Source organism: Tenebrio molitor, chromosome 2, assembly GCF_963966145.1.
Source record: "Tenebrio molitor chromosome 2, icTenMoli1.1, whole genome shotgun sequence".
In the NCBI taxonomy this organism is placed as follows: Eukaryota; Metazoa; Arthropoda; class Insecta; order Coleoptera; family Tenebrionidae; genus Tenebrio; species Tenebrio molitor.
In genome coordinates, this window is record NC_091047.1 from 3,929,574 (window position 1) to 3,951,449 (window position 21,876).

Sequence of the window (21,876 nt, forward strand, 5' to 3'; positions counted from 1 at the left end):
AGCGTTCCTTAATTTCCTAGAATTCACCAGGGAATTCATAAAATTATTGTTTCTCTCTCTCTTATTTACCTGGCCCAATGAAAAATTCAAATTCTTTAATAGTACACTCTTCAACTAGCGTATAATGACTGTTTCTCACGATGCTCAGAGTCTAGCCATTACACAAGAGTAGAATACGATACTTTTTCTCTGACGTACACATTTCATCATTTTTGCTATGGCAGTTCGTTGATTACCCTTTTTAACAAAAAACGAATAGACTTGCGAATTATGACATTTTAAAATAATTATGACATAAACATTGGTTGGATTTTACATTGAATATTGCACATGTGTCAAAACTAGTGAAGTAATGAGTCATTAATCACGGACGTGGATAATGAATGGGATTGGTTAACGCGAAACGGATGCGTAAAGAATTCAACAGCAGTAGAAAAAATCATTTTTTACGTATTTAATGTTAACAATATTTTAGGTCTGTCACACATTACGAAAACTTCACTTTCATAATATTTGAGTTTCAGGCAGCAATAACATACAAAAACAAAAATAAATCATAAAACAATTGCATGCGGTGGGTGTAGCAATGTGAATAATAAATTTGATTCGAATGATAAAAGAGCTTTATCGCTTAATGGTTTGGCAAAATGTGCATTTTGGTCTCTAAATAGCGGTCCATAATTGCTGCGACTGCAATTGCGTTTTGGCAAATAAAATATAAATCACGGAATAATTTTCATTGTCTAAAACCCACTCCACAAACACCAGACTGTTCTTTGGATTATTTACATTATTTTTTATTTTGTCTTGGTAATTAACCTCGACTTCTAATTTATCAAAAACAATTAAAAAGAAGTCGGAACGTTATATATGTGGGTTGGGGACTTGTCGTTAAGTTGGCACTACCAGGAAAAGTAACTAGACGCGCTTATTTGGAATTTATGACAGATTTCTCACTAACGTTCAAGTTTTAAGCGACCTTGAGTTTGACAATCCAAAACTAAAACGTTTTTACAATAATAACTTCTTTCTAAATTATATTTTACGCCTTAGATGACCTCATTATTGTCCATAATGTTATTGGAGGTCCAACAAATTATTACCGGTAAAAGATGATTTGCAGAAGGCTTAAAATACCCCGAAAACTCACAAGTAGGACAAGATCTGCTTTGTTTTGTGTTACATCAACCTACATTAGTAACGCCCCAGGCAGTCGAACTACACGCCGCCAAAATTAATTTTTTTCTTTCAACAAATACCAGGCAGAGTATTTTAAGGAAGTTAATAATAAGTTTTTTTACGGAATCTCCCCAGAAAAGCGGTATTGTTATGATTTAACTTCAGACGGATCAGGCAAATAAAATAACTACAAAACTGTACAATTGGTGCAACTGCAATTGCATTTTGGCTGCGCTCGGAATAATTTTTCTCGAAATCACTCCAGACAATAAATATGTTTTTCCCCCAGACTCGCTACCGCAATCCAGTCCAATTTATAACCAGCGACAATGACACAAATTGTTTTTAAAACACATCTTGGTAGAGTTGTTGGATTCTCTCATGGGCTGTGACCTTGGAAATATCTGCGCGATGAACCAGTGAAAAATCCATGACAAAATCCAAGACCTCTAACGGCTCTAATAATCGTTTTGTAAAAAGAAGAAAGGAGGTTATAGAAAGAAATGAAAGAATTCAATGAAGGGAGGAAATTACACATTTTCTTTCCTTGTGGTACAAATAACTATCTTACAATGTTTGACTTGTCTTCTCATTCTACTTAAGTCTCAAGCTTTTAAGTAAAATCAGAGCAATACTGCTGTTTCCATTTCTCTACACAAGGGAGCAACTATCGCGCGTTTAGAACAGTGTAAAGTTTAAATTTCCCGCCGTTAATGTTTAATAGGGACATAATTGAACATGTTTGTTTTCAGCAAAGGGTGCCCGTAGCTATTTGCTTCGAGAATAGGAATCGTTAAGATACTCTAATTTTAATGTAAAACATTGCAAACAAAGAAAAAAAGAAAGAATTTTTTGGTTCTAAATTTTAGGTTAGCTGTCAACATGCTCCAATTAATCTACGCTTTAAAAAAGCATAACAATTATTGACGGTTTCCAACGTCTTCCCAGCTCAGGATTTCATGTGAAGAACACAAGACAATAAACAGTCACAACTGTTCACAATAAAGTGACTAATAAAATTTACTGGCAAATAAAACATTTTTACCAGTGGTCAACGAACATTTCTCGTTTTGGCGCGACAGAATCTGCAGCGGAAAATACATTTTCGGAGTCGCTGGAAGTTTCCAGGTCCAATCTCCGAACATCAAACATGCTCCTGGGATTCTTATTTTCCCCCTTCATGTATTTTTTTTGACGAAACACTACGTCATAAATGTAATCAGAATCTTTTTTTATCCAGACGTTTTCTTTATCTGCTCTTGACAGACGTGATAGACAAACAAATCAAAAGGGGGAGCGTGGAAACACTCCACTCTGGTGAAGTTGAAGGCGCAACAGCCTTATGAAGTTGTTGTTCGCGGCTGAACTGACATACCAGGAAGCGTCGGCACTTCCTCAATAAAGCCGATAAGGCGCATTTTTACACAGAAATAAACTTGTAAGAGTGCGGCCAAGCCAACAGAATTTTTCTCTGGTTTTGATTGAACCGAGAAATCGTTGACGACCTTCGGTGGGGCGTATCAGTTTTGAAAGGCTTCGAATTTGAAGTCCCGACAAAGGACCAGGATAATTGTAATTACGGCTTAATTGGATAAGGACAATCGCGTTAACCGTGCACTTCCTGTCTTGAAATAGAAAGAACCGGAGTTTATTTTAAGGCGGTAAATTTTCCTGTCGCCACAACTCACGTTTATGAAGACGTTAATTAGTGTTAATGCGAAAATATGGTGTACATTTTTAAGGAAATTAGCAAACCGGCGGCGGCGGCAAGTCTTGGGTGAAAAGGCGCTGATTGGCGCCTCCCCATAAAACGAGGGTTTAATAAATTTTATATCGCCATATCACGGGTGCGGTATCGATTTCCTCTGTAGCGCTTACAAAAAGCAATAATCCCGTTTTCTTTGGGTAATCGAAGCCATTCATTAGATTCGGCACAAAAGCACAAAGGGTTGGAAAGCTCGTTTCCGCGAAAAATCGGGGGTGACTCAAATCGCCGCGGAAACCACCCTATTTGCGTGCGGGGTGGTTGGCCTCTCCGGGGGGTAAACATTAATGCCAGGGAAAAATGAAATTGTCACGGTTGAAAATTTGTCCAAGATTTGGGGTAATAAAACGCGAACAAACTCTTTTCTAAAAATCGAATTTACACAGGGGTGCGACATATCGCGAGAATCTCCGGTGGCCACCCCATTTGCATAACAAAGCGCTCCGGGACACCCTCTTGCTCCTTGGTCGCGCCACTATTTTTATTTATCTTGCATGGGATATCGAGCGGCGGTGCACTCCGTGCCCAATGATAAATAACTTAGAGAGTTATCGATCCCAATTTGGCTAGGGGATGATGAAATATTAAGACAGCACTGATGGGGCCTGATTTTTCGTGTTGTCTGTTGGCGGGAGGAAGCCCGGAGCACCTGGAAAGCTCCGGGGAGCTCCGGAATTTTTCACCCGATCGGCGACCGGAAGTGCGGCCCGATCCAGACATTTTCCACTTTCGACGCAATTTCTTTCGCCCTAAAAGGGCGCCGGTTCGGTTAATTCGTTTTGGCATTGTTGGCAAACATTTCCTATTCTGATAAGAAGGAGATAAGTAAGATAAATAAGTTGCACAAAGAAATTCCGGTGGCGTGTTGGTTGTCCGAAGGGTCTCAAGGTTAGAATTTTTATTTATGCTAACCGCGTTGATGCGGCCTTCGCGTTTTTACAAATTTAAAACGACTCGAACGTGCCATTTCAAGGATTTATCTGTCGTACAATCCTGTCGAACGGCCAAATCCTTGAAAATTACATTTTATGAGCGGCAGTCACGACTTCATTTTGGAAAATGTTGCTATTTTTCAATTTTTTTTCTTCACTAGCACTTTTTATACTTTACAATTAACCCTAGCTACAAATGTTCTCAAGAAAAATGCCATTTGTCGCGCGCTTCCATTAAAACTTATTTTAATCCAACTCCTTGCTCTTACATTTCGGTCGAAAATTACACCTCCCCAAAACGCCAGCATTAAACTCCCCAACTCGTCGAGAAGTTTGCGCTACCTTTTAAAAACCGCTCCTAGCATCCCCATTTGAATTTGAGCCACGCGACCACTTTGCATTCAAAAGCTCCAGCCGAGCTTCCGACGTTTCGCGTCTTCTTTCAGCCTCCCCGAGACATTAACCCCCTTCATTATGAATTACGCACCGCAGTTTAGCCGCAACTTCACGGCCGGATTGAGACATTTGCATCGAACCGCCATGAAATAAGCCCAATTGTCGCACCAAGTCGTTACCGGGCGGTCGCGCAAGGAATGGGACGCGATAAGGGGATCAATTGCGGGAATGGGAGGATGGTGTCGTCAAGTGATTGCACAGAGCTGGCGAAGACGGAAAAACAGGATTCTTACGTCCTTCGCTCGCATTTTCCTTAGATAAACAGGAGCTGGTGAAAAGGGAATAACAGTGAGGAGTATTGACAAAAATATGTTGACGGCGATGCTTATGCATTATTTACGGCGAGAAGAAAGGAAAAGCGCGAATGAGGGGGCGGGATCTGCAAACTGACAGTTGCGGATTTAATTGAAAACTGAAAAAATTACAAATATTTTATTTCTAGAGTATCGTCTCACCTACCAAAATTTTACTTAATGAAAACGGTAATTTTACGTACTCACAAGCGGATGAAAAGTAACTCTTTTTCGGACGCACTTTTTCGGACGCCCTTTTTTGGACGCACTTTTTCGGACGCTGTAAGTTGGAGGGATAATAGTATTGTAGTTGCGGGTTAATCTGGAATTGGGACAGTTTCAACGTCGAATAATTGGAATACAAAACAGCAATGGGATTTGGACGCCACCTGGGGGAACTCCGAACTAAACGGAACACGAGGAACTGAATTTAAATTGTCATTTCGCCAGCAGAAAAAATACTCCGAGCAATTTACTTAGAACGATCGTTAAAATAACAGGTCTAGATTTTTTATTGTTTAATTCTTATCTGCAATAAATAATTAACGAATTCTCTCGGCTTGATAGAAAGTCTAAAAGAATAAAATGTAAAAATATATTTTTTTCTGTGGAATCCTTGTTGCGAAAGAAAGGACGATTGATAAAATATAGTAAAAACAGGGTCAAAATTAAATGATTTGTATGTATGTATGTGTCACTTGTCCGGCTATAACTAAAAAACAAATGAACAGGTTTCGATGGCATCTTCACGAGTGGTTGGAGTGATTCTTTAACTCAACTTTTAACACAAAAAGAACAATGAAAACGATGAAGCAAGTCGGAGAATTTCTGTAGCAAAAAATGTTAGATAAGCCAATTTATTTATTTTTTGTTAATAAAACCTGTTCCAAGAGTGACAACAGAGGCAGCATGCCCTGCACAAATGCCAAGACAGGTCTAGATTAGAAGATATGAAACTAATATTTATATGTACCATTATTTATACAGCGTGACTTCGAAAAAAAAAGACGAGTCCATAGCTCCCTTATTTTTTGGAGGATTTTAATTATCTTTACACCAAATCAAATGGTGCGAATAGGCTACAAAATGACATAATAAATCACAAGGGCTTCGAGGCAAAACTGTCAAAATGTTTTGAGTTAGAGCATAGACGATAGTAGTGTTCTTTTAAATTTTTTTTTGTATTTTTGGTATGTAAATGTATACTTGTGATAGGTACATTGTTGTTTTCAGATAAAAATTTCTATCAGAATTACAAAAAAAGTATGTGTTCGAATTCGAAAAAAAAATATTTTGACAATTTAGCCTTGCAGCCCTTATAGCTATACGTGATTTTATTAGGCCATTTTGTAGCCTATTCACAACTATTTAATTTGATGTATAGATAAGTGAAATCCTATGATAAATAAGGACTCGCATTTTTTTTGGGACACGCTGTATTTCAGAAAAATTGAAAAATGTCTGCTTCGCTCACGCTAGTTTTTTCTGTAAATCCAACGACATAAATATTATAAATTGTAAGTTGTTACTTTAAATAAACGCACGCCTACTATTTTTGCTGGTGCTCTTGTCAACACTTCGCTGCGCGGCCCCCTCACGTGGTGGCGTGACCATACATATCTTGTGTCGCTCCTGAAGGAACAAGCTATCTAGCTCCGAAACAATTTTGCAAAACAGTCCAGCGGTTCTCGAGTTTACCAGCAACAAGTAAACATACCCGTACCTCTCTACAACACCACACAGTGATTTAATCAGTGGGGGCCACCCTTAATCCAAGAAAATGAATTGTTCAAACGCAGAATACAATTACGACCTTCTCAGCCTCGGTACAAATGAAACCCACCCCCCGTTTGGGGTTGATTTACGTTTCCATTTAACTCTCTTTTTTAGCTTCGCAAATGGCAAAACATCTGGATTAAAAGCGAGATAAAGACGAATCCCTGTACGGCCCCAATTTCATCTGGAAATCTTTTTTAAATTCGTTCTTCCGGGGGAGGGTTTTTAAGGGTGATTTTACGTGGCGGTTTATTTCCCGTTTTAATATCGACCGTAAAGCGCGGTGTTTCGAATTTATGGAACCGCTGGAAAAAATCGTGGCGTGATTAATCGCTTTGGTGGAGTGTTGGATATCGGGGACACGCTTCCAGTCGATCATCTCTTGATGTCATAATTTCCCAACAAACAATTCATTAATTTTTCACGCCTCTCCACTTCCTAATTGACTGATTCGTGCGCGAAAATTCCCTCCGTTATAGTTTCCCGTCGCCAAGTTTTCGCCTTAATCAATCTTAATAAGCCGCTGATCGCTCTAATCCGTACGGTGCACATGAATCAGTTTTAATTAATCCCATCAGGAATTAACTCCGGAACATCTCGACCGTGCCTGCCGACACTTTGCTTAATTGGAAAAAATAACGGCGACTTCGGCGACCTCTTCGTGAGCTCGCGTTTCTCCCGTCATTCACCGCAATCGCCCCAGATCAAACCTCTTGCAAGACATGCAAGGCTTGCACACGAGGGCGTGCCCGGAGGATTTTTAATCCGGGATTTATGCCTCAATCTGCGGATGTAACAGAAACGCGTGACGAAGGGATGATAAATCAGGAAGGGAGAAACTGCTTTCGGGTCGTTAATGTCGCGTCAATAAGACATGTGAGAGGGGTTCACTGTCTCTTTCAATTTCGGAGATTATCGCGGATTATTACCGAAAAGACCATAAATTATTCACCCGGTTATGTGACGCCAGTGTTTCACTCGTAATTGCTGCAGCAATTAGCAGATGCTATCGATGTTTGATGACGTAAAATACACCAAGGGGGTCCTCTAAATCGCCCACAAGAAAAATTCTTTGCACACATTTCTGTTATGAAATAGCATATATCACCCCTCGTGTAATTCTTGCCCTCGCTGCAATAAACACACGCTCGATGAAAAAAAGATTGTGTGCTTAAGACCCCACGACAGTTTACAATGTTTGTCATGTCTTTATCGTTTTTGTACATGGCTTCTCCTGCAGCTGTGCAGTGACGTCGCTTCTCGCTCGCTCCCCGAACCTACTCGAATGCGCCTTTCACCTCGGAGCGTATGACGTGACGGCGTGATGCGTCACCAATTCACTGCCTAGGAATAATAATGTGTAAAGAAGTTTTCACTTCAAAAATTCACTTGATTCCCTTCTCACATAAATACTTTCTATTTTCCTTTGAGCCAGATCTGACTCGTCTTGCAGATTTCTCCATTTTCACGCGGCTGAATTTGAGGAGATTCACCGAAACTCCCTTTGTACGGCGAACATTTCAACAATTTGGGAGTTGCCGACTTGCAAACTCTTCGTACGTGCACGTGATCGCCCTTAACACTAAATTACAATTTCTGCTGTGCGAGAAACTAGTTAACAAACTACGTAATACATTGTGGAGTTTAATAGACTTGGTAGTTGGCCGGAAAAACGGTGAAAACCTGGAAAATTTTTTCGTCGTGTCAAAAATGATCCAAACCAGCTGGATCAGTTTTAGAAGCGATGTAAGATAATTCGTCAATCGGCGACTCCCTCCAAAACAAATTGTCAGAATTGTATGACGTTTCGGAAACAAAAGTTCTGCTTCGCCTTTGATCTGTGAAGCTTCCAAATGTAAAACAAACTGTCTTTAAGAACGTTTGAATTTTGCAAGCTCTAAAAATAAAGCACACGTGCCACTGTCGCGAAACGAAAGCTGCAGTTTTTTGCGAGCTTTTCGTCGATCGAGCTTAGTTCGTTTTTGAGGGCGTAACAGTTCACGAAAAGTTTGTGTCTTGCGTAGGTTTTGTTATCGCTGATCAGAAGCAGGTTGCAAGATGTGGGGGTAGTTATTAGACAGGAAATAACGCACGTTTTGGGGGAAAATATGCGCTGGAAGGTCGAATAACAAAGTTTTACGTAATTGGAGGGATAATAGTAATGTAGTTGCGGCGTAATCTGGAGTTCGGACGCCGAATAATTAGAATACTAAACAGCAATGGGAGTTGGACGTCACCTTGGGGAACTCCGGGCTAAGCGGAACGCGATGGAGGGATGGATTTAAATTGTCGGTTCGCCAGCAAAAAAATACTCAGAGGAATTTGCTCAGAACGATCGTTCAGATAACCGGTCTGGATTTTTATTGCATAATTCTTATCTGCAAACGAATTTTATTTGAATTTTTAAAAGGTCGAAAAGAGTTAAGTGTCAACATTATTTTTTGCTGTGCAATCCTTGTTGGGACAAACAAGGATGACTGATGAAATATAGCAAAAAGGCGGTCAAAAATTAAATAATACTATAATTTGGCAAAATTTGTATGTGTGTATGCATCACTTGTGCGTCTATAACTAAAAAACAAATGAACAGATCTTGATGGCATCTTCACTGATAGTTGTTGAGCTCTTTAGCTCAAGTTTTAATATGCAAACGATTGCACCACCTTGTGAGGGAGCTCAGCAGCAGTGAAAACGATCAAGCATGTCGGATCATTTCTGTAGCAAAATTCGGGGCGAAATAATTTTTTTAATTGAAATATTGTCAGCGGTCCTGTCTCAGAAGTTGAGACACACTTTTCCCCGCCACCAACAACTTTAAAAGGGCAGTAATTACGCCCCTAACGTCTTTATTTTCCGGGTTGAGCTCTATCGAATAAAACTCGGACCCAATTTGGGAGAATCAACTTAGCACCGCAACAATAAAATTATCTGAGAGCCGACGTATCCTTGGAAAAACTCGCCCCATCCTGCGCGTCACTAAAAATAATACCCTGCCGGCGGAATCTTCGTCCTTTAGCTTTTGATTTGAATATCAAAGTAGTTTTTATTAAAAGCGCAGAGAAAAAAGCGATAATATAATACCCGTGTTTGTATTCATCGACGGCCTTCCTTTATGCCGCCGCCCCAGTCCTTATTGACCCTCGCTTTTCTATTTCCAGGGCGATTAATTCCCATTCAGCTGCCATAATTTGATAATTACCAGTTCGCAGCGAAGACTTACGTGTCGGAGCGATTTAAAATACTTGAGTACGCGTAAGCACCATAAATTTTAATTGAAATTGTGGGTGGAACCGGGATTCATTAGGTGTGTTAAGGGGATATATTTTAGGAAGTTTAATTAGATCCTTCTCCCCAAATGAGCGGTTCGATGGAGGCGATCCTGTCTGGCGACCTGTTCACTAAATCATCCTGGAAAAATAAAATCCCCAGCGCAACCCGATCCCTCTTCCGGGTGTCTTCGTGCAGCTCAGATGCACCCACCCCGGAGCGTGACTCACCGATCCACACCCTCAATCCGGACTCATTAAACGTTGATTAATAACCGCCCTCTTGATTAAACCGCTCCGCATTTTTCGATAGTAGCCGATAAATAATCGCAAATGAGCCTATTTGATCGGAATTTATCCGGCAAATCGATACCACCACATAAACCCATCGGCGCTCTTTGTCTCGCACGTCCTTTTAAAAATAATCCGGTCCCTCAAGAACGACAACAAATCGCACCCCAAGTGTCAAGAAAAATATCATAACGAGCCGCAAATATTTGCCTCCGGGATTTGCAAAATGCAGGTGGTGCCGGAACATAATTCGCAATTAGCGGGGCTGATGAAGATGCACGGGGCCCCGTCGGGATCGCACGGGGGTTGTTTATGGGGGCGGAATGCGCGCCACTTGAATTATTCACGCTTTCATTTCGAAAACGGTTCCAAATGAAAAACGGTCGGGTGGGCATCGATGTCGTAAAACGGTGGGGTTTTGAGTGATAAGAATTCGGGGGTGGGAGGGACAATGCAGACTGGGGGTGGAGGGGCGAGCGCCCTAGTACGAGAATCATTTTCTTTTTGGTATTCATAAAATACAAGACTGCCGGATTTTATTGCATGGCTGTCAGAAATAATAAAGAATTATAAAAATAAAAAATTGCAATAGGTATAAAAAAGAATACTTTTTGTGGCAATGCCTAGAACGGCTTTAGGCTGCTGGTAGTGAAAAAAAAATATGTACAGGGTTATTCACGAGAGGAATTTTTATTTTGCCGCAACCAACAATACCAATGGGAGTAACTACTAAATCAAATGTGTTATTTCTTTTAAATTAGAAATCAAAGTAAAGTCGGTACAGGTTGCAAAGGAGCACCTTGCAACCGACATTGAGAAATTTGCCTAATGTAACGATGTTTGCAACGACTGCAACAGTTGCTTGTTTGGTATGCGTTGGGATTCTAGTTACAATTTTTTAACTGTCAAACGCACTGTCAAATTGCTGACTTTTAGGTTATGTGTATTAAACGTTCTCTTTGTAAACGTTATATCAATTTGACAGCGATTTCAAATGTCATGAAAGAAAGAAGCGCCAACGTCGCCAACTATAAATGTTGTAAATTACCAGAAATGTTACCAACATAATTTTTTTCCGCTGCTTCTTTGCAACCTGTACCGACTTTAAGTTGGATAGATTTAATCAAAATTCAACAAATAAATAAACAAATTCAGTTTATGTAAAAGGCGTTCGAAGTGTTTACTATCGGCTTCTAAACATCCGCAGCGGCGATAGAATTCTTTCCACCCTCCATAAATGGGGAGCATATCGGTCTTTTCGTCGTTATTGTAAAAACAAATTTTTCGGATTCACACGGATTTGTTGCTTTAACGCCAAATAGCCATCGTGGATTCAGTTATAATTATTTTCAAAATTTGAAATCAAGATATTGTTACAATGTGTATAATGGGTTGCGGCAAAAAGAAGTTCAGAAATACCCCTCTCGTGAACAACCCTGTGTGAATGTGATGTGAAAATGTCAAAATTGTCAAAACTTGGCTATGGTGGTAATTGGTAAAGCAAGATCTCAATATATATCAATATAAATAACGGAAATTAATATTTGTAGTAGGGGAAACTAAAAACGTCTGTTTGATTCTGTGATAACGTCTGTTGAAAAGTGGGGTTATGTCCGGGTCAGTCCAGGTACGGATCATTCAATGTCAAAACCTCAAAATCACCTCATGCAATTCTCGATATCAATGAAGAATGAAGGTAAATGAGTCATTTGTGATTTGGCAGTAAAAGAAACGTGAAAAATACCTGGAAATTAATAAAGGTATAATTAATACAAATATTTTATAAAAACTAATTAGACACCAAGAAACATGAAGTTCAGAAAAATGTTTTGTAGGGGATGAAAAGGCAGACGGCATCAAACTATCTACAACACTAGCCAAAATGTACATAGCCTACAACAAAACAGCACAAATAGAATTAACTTTATTGGCGATGTTCTTCTTTGTAAGTTGTTTTCCGTTGGCTTCAATAAATGTCTCGAAACAAGTCAATATTAACCGTTTGGCCTCAACTTTGAGAAGACGACCTGGCATTTTCTTTTTAAATCCTGAAATTTCGTACCAAAACTCAATTTTATAGATATGCGCCACAGTTGACGTCGAAAAACGTTTGCGCCAGTCATTATTTCAGCGAGACGTTTCTGCCAAAATGGCGCCTCCGCGAGTTGCCAACTGCGACTGGATTTAGTGTTATCCAAAATTCCCTATCACTAACCTAGCAACTGAAAAGTTACTAGGGACTGGTCACAAACAAAATGAATAGATATTACCTACTCACCGCGGTTGAAAAGCCCATTCTACCCTATACGCTATAATCATTACTGTCTTAACCTCAATACTATTTTCTACTCTCATTAAGTAATATGTACAGTCGCGAGGAATAAATTTTGGTTGTCAAGGTCATTCTTTGATGCAATCGAAAATGTTCCATTGTAAAACAGTCGTAAATATCATAAAGTATCATCATGTTGTATGACATTAATTGTCATTTTTTTGACACTTTGTTTACATGAGCATAATCAGGCAGGGATTTTTTTTTAATTTGTGACAATCTAACCAAATTGTGAAATGACATTGACGACTCGCGACGACAGTACATTCATTTGATAATAATCAATAATGCTGGGCATTATCTCCGGCCGTGAGTACGACGTAGAAAAAGTATCACATTATTTACTCGCGTGTAATGGCGTAATTGAATACTAGCCGTAATTCACGCTTGTTAAAGAATATAGTTACTCGTACTATGAAGTAAAAATAGAAACGTCAGGTTTTTCAAAAAATAACATCTACAATTAATGAAAAAATCACAATTTCTTTATTATTCACGCCACATATTTTTTTTTAATTTTCCTGTGTGTTGTTCTTGCCGTGAAATCCGATTTGCCATTTTCGACTTGCTTGAAAAATAAGCCGAACCGTCACTTTTTCGATGCAAACGGCATCAACCTCTTAAACCCAGTGAAGAATTAATTTGCTCCTTCGTATTTATTTTCTGCGCCTGAAGCAACCCTCCCTCCTGGTCTCCTAAACGGCGTTTGCCAATTGTGGCTTAAACTGGTCAATTGTCAAGGGAATCCGTTCGTTTATTCGAAGAGACAAACGACCGCCGCAATCCACTGGAGGCGGCGATCACATAATGGCCATTTTGTATGCGTCTCTTCCATTACGCGCACCTCCCATATCTTTGATCCACTTTTATTTACGACGACGAATTCGTGTTGTTCGCGTGGCTTTATGAATTCGGCTTTGTTTGGAATTACCGCACGACCGACACATTATTTTCCCATTAACTCCAGTGATTTGGGCGTAATTTCAAAAATAATTACACGCCAAACATTGACAAGTAATAGCGGGTAAGACGGGACGTCACGCGAGTTATTGCCGGGGCGAAGATTGATCCGCACTTCGACATTTTCGTGATTTTCTTTGCCAAGATGTAGCTTGTTTGTACTCGATTTATTTTCTCCTTTTGGTTACTCTCCAAACACCGTTTCAATCTGGCCCCTTCACAAACATGACACATCGCCTCTGCAGGAACGCAATTCTTCAGCTTTTAATTCGAGGGCTTCTTTCCTGCCGGAATTAATCGCCTCGCGTTCCCGCCTGTCACGTTTGACGACATTTTATTCTGCAACGGACACGATTGTCCCTTCGATCCGGAGGTTAATATTCCTGCTACTTGGTGGCTCCGGACCACGTCATAATGAGCCATAAAGGCCTGAATTAAATGGGTGACTCGCTTAACCCCTCGCAAACTTAAATATTTACGCTCCGATAATAACTCACTTCCAGGGAACCCCCGACGATCATTTTCATCGGGACAAGCTTCAAATGAAAATCGCGAAAAGCAGCATCCTTTAATAATAAATCACCGTTATCGGTTTTTGATAAATGCGAGGCCACCACCTGTTCGCCGTGACGAAGTGACCGAGCTTTCAGGCTCCGGAGCCGAAGCTCCCCGGCAAATTTTCTCCACAGCTCCCACATTAAATGATTATTTTTCTTGGGTACGTCTTACCTGCTTTTATCACTTTAATCTTAATATCCCGATGGTATCCTGTTTCAGAATCCCGTCGCCAAGCAAACGGTTATTAGGTTTTCACCATGGCAACCGACTCGGCGTCGCGGCGTACACATCGTAATTTCAGGACTTTCAGGACGGGCCATTAGTGTTGCGTGAATCCTAATAATTTTATGGCCTTTTCGATGCTCGCTCCGGTACCGGACGCCTCCGGGCGCGACCGCCTCGATTCCGGGATAATTAAACCGCCAAGGCGATGTTTTTCCCCCCGAATTATCGCCAAATCGCGCTTTCCCAGGTGAAAATCCAAGGGACTCGAATAAAATTTCGATCGCATGAATATTCATCCCCTGTAAGGGGCGCCGCCCAACCCTCTTCCGCTCGCTCAACAGGTCCAATCTTTTCCAGGAAAACCATCCCCTTGACCATCATCGAGGAGGACAGCTACGAGAAGGACGTCTTGTTCTACGTCCAGCTAGGCGAACCCCAGATGTCCGGTGGTAAGATCTCGATCAATGTCAGTGCCGTTCTTCTCTCTTCATATCAATTCTTTTTCATACTTTCTTCTGCACTTCCTCTAACTACTCGGTCACGTTGATGCATGTTATGTAAGTAAAATGGTTTTTATTTTTTTCCCTCTCCCATAAATGCACATTTTATCGATATTTTATTGTTCATAAAACAAGAACAAACAAGTCAAGCAACGTCCGGAGCTGCCAACAGTTGGATGGGAGGCCGCCAGGACCCGCGTCCCGTTGCGTCTTTATTTAATAATAATAATGGAACAACCGCGGTTTAGTACTCCGGAACCGGATTTTATTGCAGTTTTATTCCGCATTAAACGATCCGGGTTCGCGAATAAATTCCGGGGATGATTACATTGTAGATCGTTGTGAAGTTTTTTGGATCGGATCGATGGTAAACTCCTGCAACTCCGTATTTTGCCCTTCGGGCTGACGCAGTCACGTACGATGTTTAAATCGGCTAAATGCTTCCGGCACTTTTTCACAAACAACTCCGTTGCGCTGAGCCTCGTCGTGGAGTTGTGAGTCCCGGTGGAGCACTCGGTGTGTCGTAAAAGTTAACCGGAGTAAAATGAAAAAAGCCGGAGCCGATTCATTTATTAAAGGACATTGAAATGTCTTCGCGCTTTTGCCGCAGAACGAGGCATCGAAAGGTTATTAAAAAGACGCCTCCTGGAGTGCCCTCTAGATCTTGTAATTAAAATGGAGATTGGAAAGACTTTGCATCGATCATCCGAAGACTGTGGGGTGAGGAGCGGAATCGGGAGAAGAGGGAGGTTATGATTCGGAAGGAGGAGGAGGTGTTGGGAGACAAGATTGATGCTTGCACGTCGCAGGAGTGCGCGGAAAAGACATAAATTGAAAAAATACAACACACTTAACCGGAGTTAGCAAGATGGAAGGGACGGATATTAAGCAGTGGTGAAGGAAACGCACGAAAGTATTGGGAGGAAATGGAATAAAACAAAATGGATGAAAGAGAGATGCGTTACAAGTGAGGCAACAGGAAATTAGAGGAGTCGTGCGCGGCGGGCGGAAACCCTCCATGGATCAAAACCAGGAGGGGAAATTAATTTGGAAAAACGTCCCCGGGAGGATTAGCAATCTGTACCGAGGACAAGGTGTGCAACCCTTCTGGTATTGTATTTGGTTCGCGAGGGGCAAATCGATGTCTTTTAAGCGCACCCACCCCTAATAAAATAATAACGTAATTACTTAACGGCGCCGGCTGCGAAGACGTTGTTCCTGACTGGGATAAAATGTGCATTTATCTCAATTTGAAAGTTAGACGTGCTGTCGCTTTGGTTGTCTTCTTCCACCGTACACTGTGAAGTTGGCAAACTGTCTTGCATCTGTTGTGTGTCATCCCACCTAACGTCTAACACCCCCGTGTGGTGGCTTGATTGACTCGCCCCCTTCTGACAAACTCGTCCCTCGTCCCGCGTTTCGCCGCCTTTGTGTGAATCTCGCGGTATTTTGTAGACGAAGTAGCGAGCTTGGCGGCCGCCGCCGAGAAGAAGCGCCCCGAACATAGAACAGAACAGGAGAGAGTGGCGATAATGGGGAAGCCGCGACTCGGAGACATCGTGAGGGCACAGGTCCGAATCAAAGAGAGCAAGGAGTTTCGAGTGAGTCGTTTGCGCTTTATCCACCTCTCGTGCTGATTTGTGTTTTAGAACACCGTGGACAAGCTGGTGCAGCGCGCCAACGCGTCCTTGCTGATCGGGACCTCCTCCTGGAAGGAGCAGTTCGTCGAGGCCCTCACCGTGAGCGCCAGCAACGAGTCCGACCAGAAGAAGCCGTCCGGGCTGGACTACGTGATGCACTTCGTCACGCTCTTCTGGAAGATTTTGTTCGCTTTCGTGCCCCCCACAGGTATGTCCCTTGACCCGCCCCCAGCGCTCTCTCGACTCGTTCTTTGCAGGTATGTGCAAGGGGTACTTCTGCTTCGTGGTGTCGATCCTTTGCATCGGAGTCGTTACGGCGGTAATCGGCGATGTGGCCTCCCATTTCGGCGCCACTCTAGGCATGGCGGATTCGGTTACCGCCATCGTGTTCGTTGCTCTGGGAACCAGCATACCAGGTGAGCAGTAATTAGGACAAGGGTGGAAATCATGACGAGGCGTTTATTAATTTGATTAAGCCATCGACTGCCGTCTTCGCAGCTCTCCCACCCTCCCGATCACTCTATTTACCTCCTCGCGACACGAGAGCTGCCCCCACGAAGGAAACTATCCAGACAAGGACGTCTCTAATCGCGCTCGAGTTTTTTCAGTAGGACTTAAAATGTTACTTCTGGACCAGGATATTTGGCGTCTTAAAAAACAAGGCCGAATCCTAAAAATTTAGATGTTTTCCCAAAAGTAAACAATCGAAAAAGACCTAAAATTTTTCACAAAGCACTAATTTTTATGCACCCCAAAAGTACCCAAATATCTGTAGACCACCAAAAATTGGACACACGAAAAAACCGTTGAGAATCACCCAAAATCATGCAAAATTATCTCAAGAGCACTCTAAAAAACGTAGAAAAAACCTTGTTTTTAAACGCTTCAAAATCGCTTTTTATTTCTGGACCAAGTCATTTGGCGCATGCAAAAAAAAAAAGGAAAAACAACACCAAATCAAGGAGGAATGGTACAGTTGGTTGGAAAAAAAACGGGAACTGTCAGAATAAAATTGACACATTTTTACCATTTTTTTCATAGTGTGAAACCTTCTTACGAAAGATAGGTTAGAATTATGGTCAAAATTCAATGACATTTAAAAAAATTATTTGATAGGTATTGTCAAATAGATAATTAATTGACAAATGGACAAAACCAAATTTACATTAGGAGAATTTCCATTTCCCGTTTTTTTTTTGCAAAAAACAAGGCAGAATCCTAAAAATTTAGATGTTTTCCCAAAAGTAAACAACCGAAAAAGACCTAAAATCCTTCGAAAATCATTAATTTTATGCGCCCCAAAAATACTCAAAAATTTATAGACCACCAGAAATTGGGCACATGAGAAAACCGTTGAAAATCATCCAAAATCAAACATAATTACCTTAAAAGCAACCAAAAAAAAATAATTACAAAATCCGTTGTTTTTAGACATCCCAAAATAAGTGTTAATTTCCGGACCAGACCAATTGGCGCATGCAAAAATCATTTGAAAACGACCAAAAAAAATTATTAACATATGAAACAACCGAAAAAATTATTATGTATTCAAATTCCTTGGTTTTCAACACCCCAAAATGGCAATTTTTTATTTCTGGACCAGGATGTTTGGGAATTTTAAAAAATTCTCATAAAAACCATGGAAATTAGTCCTAAATAGTTATTAAAGTATGTAATTGAAAAGGAGGTCAAAGTCCTTCATTTTTAGACACTCCAAAATGGTTTTTCATCCTTTTGAAATTAGGGTTCGGCACTCCGGACCCTAGATTTTTAATTCCATATTCCATAGAATTCTATTAAAGTCCCTAATCCACCTATTCAACGGAAGAAGGCAATGAGTGGGAAAAAGATAGAAGAAATAAAATTCCCAATGTTAGTCGGTATGGAAAGCGTTATTAACCTCTTTTTGTATATCGCGCGCTGTGGCGCTGTCACTGCTTAGAAGTGGCTAAAGCTACAAACAGTCATAACACTCATTTACAGCTGAATGTCGGTTATTGAGGTTAAAACAAGAGACAATATTAGTTAATTCTTTAAAGTGCTATCATGGTTGCGAATTGCTGTGTACCTGGTTGTAAAGAAAAATAAAGAGCATCGACAAAGTCAAACTTGCTTGCTTCAAACCTTGAAACGTTAAATATTACTAAAAATTGCACCAAAAATGTTACAAACTTCTGGAAGTGGTTAAAGTCACATAGGCAACACTCCTGACAACTGCGCATGTATGGAAAAGCATTTTACGCACATTGAATAGGTGGATTCCATAGACTTCCCAAAATATCATTTCATTTCTGGACCAATATGAAACTAAACGTGATCAATAATGACTGAATCTGTTGGTATCAATGAAAATTTGAATGATTTTGGTATCACTGTAACCTAAACGCATTTCCGGTTGTCAGCTTTGACAGCGTTAACAGGCAAATTTGACATTTACCATCAAAGGTTAATTTTTGTAACAGCATAAACGAGTTCACTGGCATAAACATAACCAACATAACCTCATTTTTTTAATGTCATGTCAAGTTAAAACATCCGGTCAGTGCCAATTGTGAGACAAAAAAAATACCAATATTTTTCAAGTATTTCATTGCCAACAGACTCAGTCATTGTTGATCACGCTGTATTAATAAACATTCAACTCAAAACCTATTAAAATCGATAGTTTTTAGACACTCCAAAATGGCTTTTTACTTCTAAATCAGTCCATTTGACACATGCAAAAAAATTCACCGGTCGAAATGGCGACCGGTAAAAATATTAGACAAATAAAATACCTTGTTTTTAAACACCGCAAAATGGATTTTCATTTTTGGATCAAGCCAATTGGCACATGCAAAAATCATTAAATAATAGTTATTTATGCAACGAGTTTCTGTGTAAATTGGGCTTTTCTAATTGCCCGAGGCACAAGATTAAAACACGAGCGTAGCGAGGGTTTTAAGGCCTCGAGGGCAATTAGAAAAGCCCAATTTACCCAGAAACGAGTTGCATACAAAATTTTATTTTTTGAAATGACGTCCCTGAAGCTTCCAAATCCTTTTAAAATGGTTTCGCATTTGCTTTTGACAGTTTTGACATATTTTTCAAGACCTGTCAGAAATGTGACGTTGAATGTGTTGTCTAGGGCAACGGTTCGTTATCTGCTCATTTTGCTTTAGTGCAGTTAAGAGGCAGTTTACAAAGGAGAAAAATGAGAATTTATGACAGTTGAAAACAATAAACTACTATTACCGGTCGCCATTCCGACCAATGGACTAGTCTAGAAGTGAAAAGCCATTTTGGAGTGTCTAAAAACAAGAGATTTTGTAAGGTTTTTTGGGTGCTTTTAATTAATTAATTAATAATTATGCTTGATTGTGAATGATTTTCAACGGTTTTTTTCGTGTGCCCAATTTCTGGTGGTCTATAGATATTTGGGTTTTTTTGGGGTGCATAAAAATTATTGATTTTTGACGGATTGTAGGTTGTTCACTTTCAAGAAAACAGCTAAATTTTTAGGATTCTGCCTCGTTTTTTAAGACGCCAAATATCCTGGTCCAGAAGTAACATTTTACATCCTACTTTTTTCGCCCTTCGCAAATTGCTCCAGCTGTAATGACGCCTAACTATTCTGTTTAACGAACGGTTTGCTCGGCTCCATTCTAATTTGGCGGTTTCCTTTTTTGCAAACTTTTTCGTTTCACCTCCCTGAAGGTCCTTGTCAGGACAAGTTAATTACTGCGGTAGGACCTCGCATTCCATTCCGCTGTCAGATTCGTATGTACCACAACTTCTGGGCCAGCTGGATGACTTGATTTAAGTTCCGTCGGCATTGCGATAACTTTTTACAGGATCCTGTCCCCTTTATGAAAGAGAACTCTTCGCAGCTTATTAACACTCAAGCGATCTGCGATCCCGTCTAATTGCTTTCCCTCCCAATAGCGAAAGTATCTCCTTTAAGATTCTCCCGTTCTCTCAAATGAGAAACCGTGAGCCCCTGATGTTTAATAATACCCTCTTTCAATATTTAAAGTTCAATGAATTACTTATTTAAGGGTTTTATCCAAGAAACTTGCTAACTCATTCGTTTCCCGTCTGGATTCGCTTCTTCACTGGTCCCCCAAGTAATAACAGTGACGTTGTTAAGCCGTCTAGATGTGGCAGCAAATAGTGCGCTGAATTTTAATCAGCACAGCAAAAACACTACATTTTTCCGGTCAGTTACCGCGTCTGGTTCACATTTTATCACAACACTCCTTGACATTCTTGTATCTCGTCTCTTTTAATTCCTCGTCACGGAATACTTTCATTTGTGTTTGTGGAGTGGAAGGAACGATCGAGTCTCAAATTTCTGAATTATGGCCACTTCCCCTTCCTTTTGTTCCATCCTAATAGTTTATTTTCTGCGTCTCTTCTTTATTCGAGATGATCGATAAAACGCAAACCGACTGTGGTGTTGTCAAGTTAAACAGCTTGGCCGTCCTTTGATCCTTTCGTTATTTTAATACTCCGAGATTCAAAGACTCAAAGATCCCGCGGTTCCATTGAAAATTACCGATAGCATCTCAAAAGAAGTGGTGGAGTCGCGCACGAAGAGCGATTTGTATTCTCCTCACTCCACCGCAGATGCAGTACTCCGGCTTATCCAGATTATGATTTAGCAGCTCGGATCGGACGTAATGGTGTTTATGGTGCAAAGTCGACAATTCGCATTGAAACATCAGCGTAATGGTTGTTTATGTGGGTCGTCTGCGCACCAATAAACCAGATTGCCTTGCCTCCTCTTGAATTGTAAAATTATGGCTGAAGGAACACCTCGGGTCGAAACTTTGAAAAGGCAATAACGATAAGAGTGTCCTGTCTTGCCTCCTCACTGCAGAACAAGTTGTAACAAGTGTAAACGAGCGACGTTGTTCGAGGATCTAGATCAGCGATAAACTGGAGTGGTGTGTTACAATTGGAATTTTTTTCGCCGTGTTCTGACTACCTCGAGCTCATTATCGCTTTGCTTTCATCATAACTGCAATCAGACACACACGCCGGCTACTTTGTTTAGTTGGTGAAACGTAGGAAGCGAATCGATACACACCGAATGTATAATGAATCTCTTAACCTTTTCCTGTCGGAATCCTCCCTGCCAAAGCCAAATACTTTATTAAATGATAAGGTTAACGTATCGACTGACTTGCAGGATGATCGGTGGGTTTTTCCAATTTCGGGAGCCTCTCTGGAGGCGTCTCATTAAAAGATAGGGCCCCCCGAAATCTAATTTTACGCTTAGGTATAGATCTGGAAAGCTTGACATTTTCAATTTGAAATTCCGCCGCCGTTTATTTTCGTGCGAGCAAATAATATGTCTTCCACATGCGATTTACTCGCTTTAATATCCTCCTCGGCGGTCCCAGCAGTCAGCGAGCTTGAAACTTCTGCCGCCGTCATTCATAATGGATTAGACATCTTTGCAGCCACTGTCGTGCGGTGTTGTTGCAGCTGTTCCCTGTTCCAGACACTTTCGCCAGCAAAGTGGCGGCCATCCACGACAAGTACGCCGACGCCAGCGTGGGCAACGTGACCGGGAGCAACGCGGTGAACGTGTTCCTGGGCATAGGGGTGGCGTGGCTGATGGCCGCCATCTACCACAACGTCAAGGGCAGACCGTTCAAGGTGAAACCCGGAAAGTAAGTGAGTGGCGGGTCGCCGCACCATCTGCAACTGTCCGTT

General features: G+C 40.9%; 1 protein-coding gene across 2 annotated transcripts in view; it reads left to right on the plus strand.

The window, feature by feature from the left end:
- Positions 1 to 21,876, plus strand: part of Calx (sodium/calcium exchanger 3) — a 38,130-nt gene that overhangs the window by 14,044 nt on the left and 2,210 nt on the right. The window contains exons 2-6 of one of the 2 annotated variants that reach the window (XM_069039928.1): positions 14,391 to 14,482; positions 15,989 to 16,134; positions 16,183 to 16,381; positions 16,431 to 16,589; positions 21,662 to 21,833. In XM_069039928.1, the coding sequence (XP_068896029.1) occupies positions 14,391 to 14,482; positions 15,989 to 16,134; positions 16,183 to 16,381; positions 16,431 to 16,589; positions 21,662 to 21,833 (768 nt within the window). The remainder of the gene's footprint in view (positions 1 to 14,390; positions 14,483 to 15,988; positions 16,135 to 16,182; positions 16,382 to 16,430; positions 16,590 to 21,661; positions 21,834 to 21,876) is intronic. The other variant, XM_069039929.1, reaches the window with a different exon arrangement.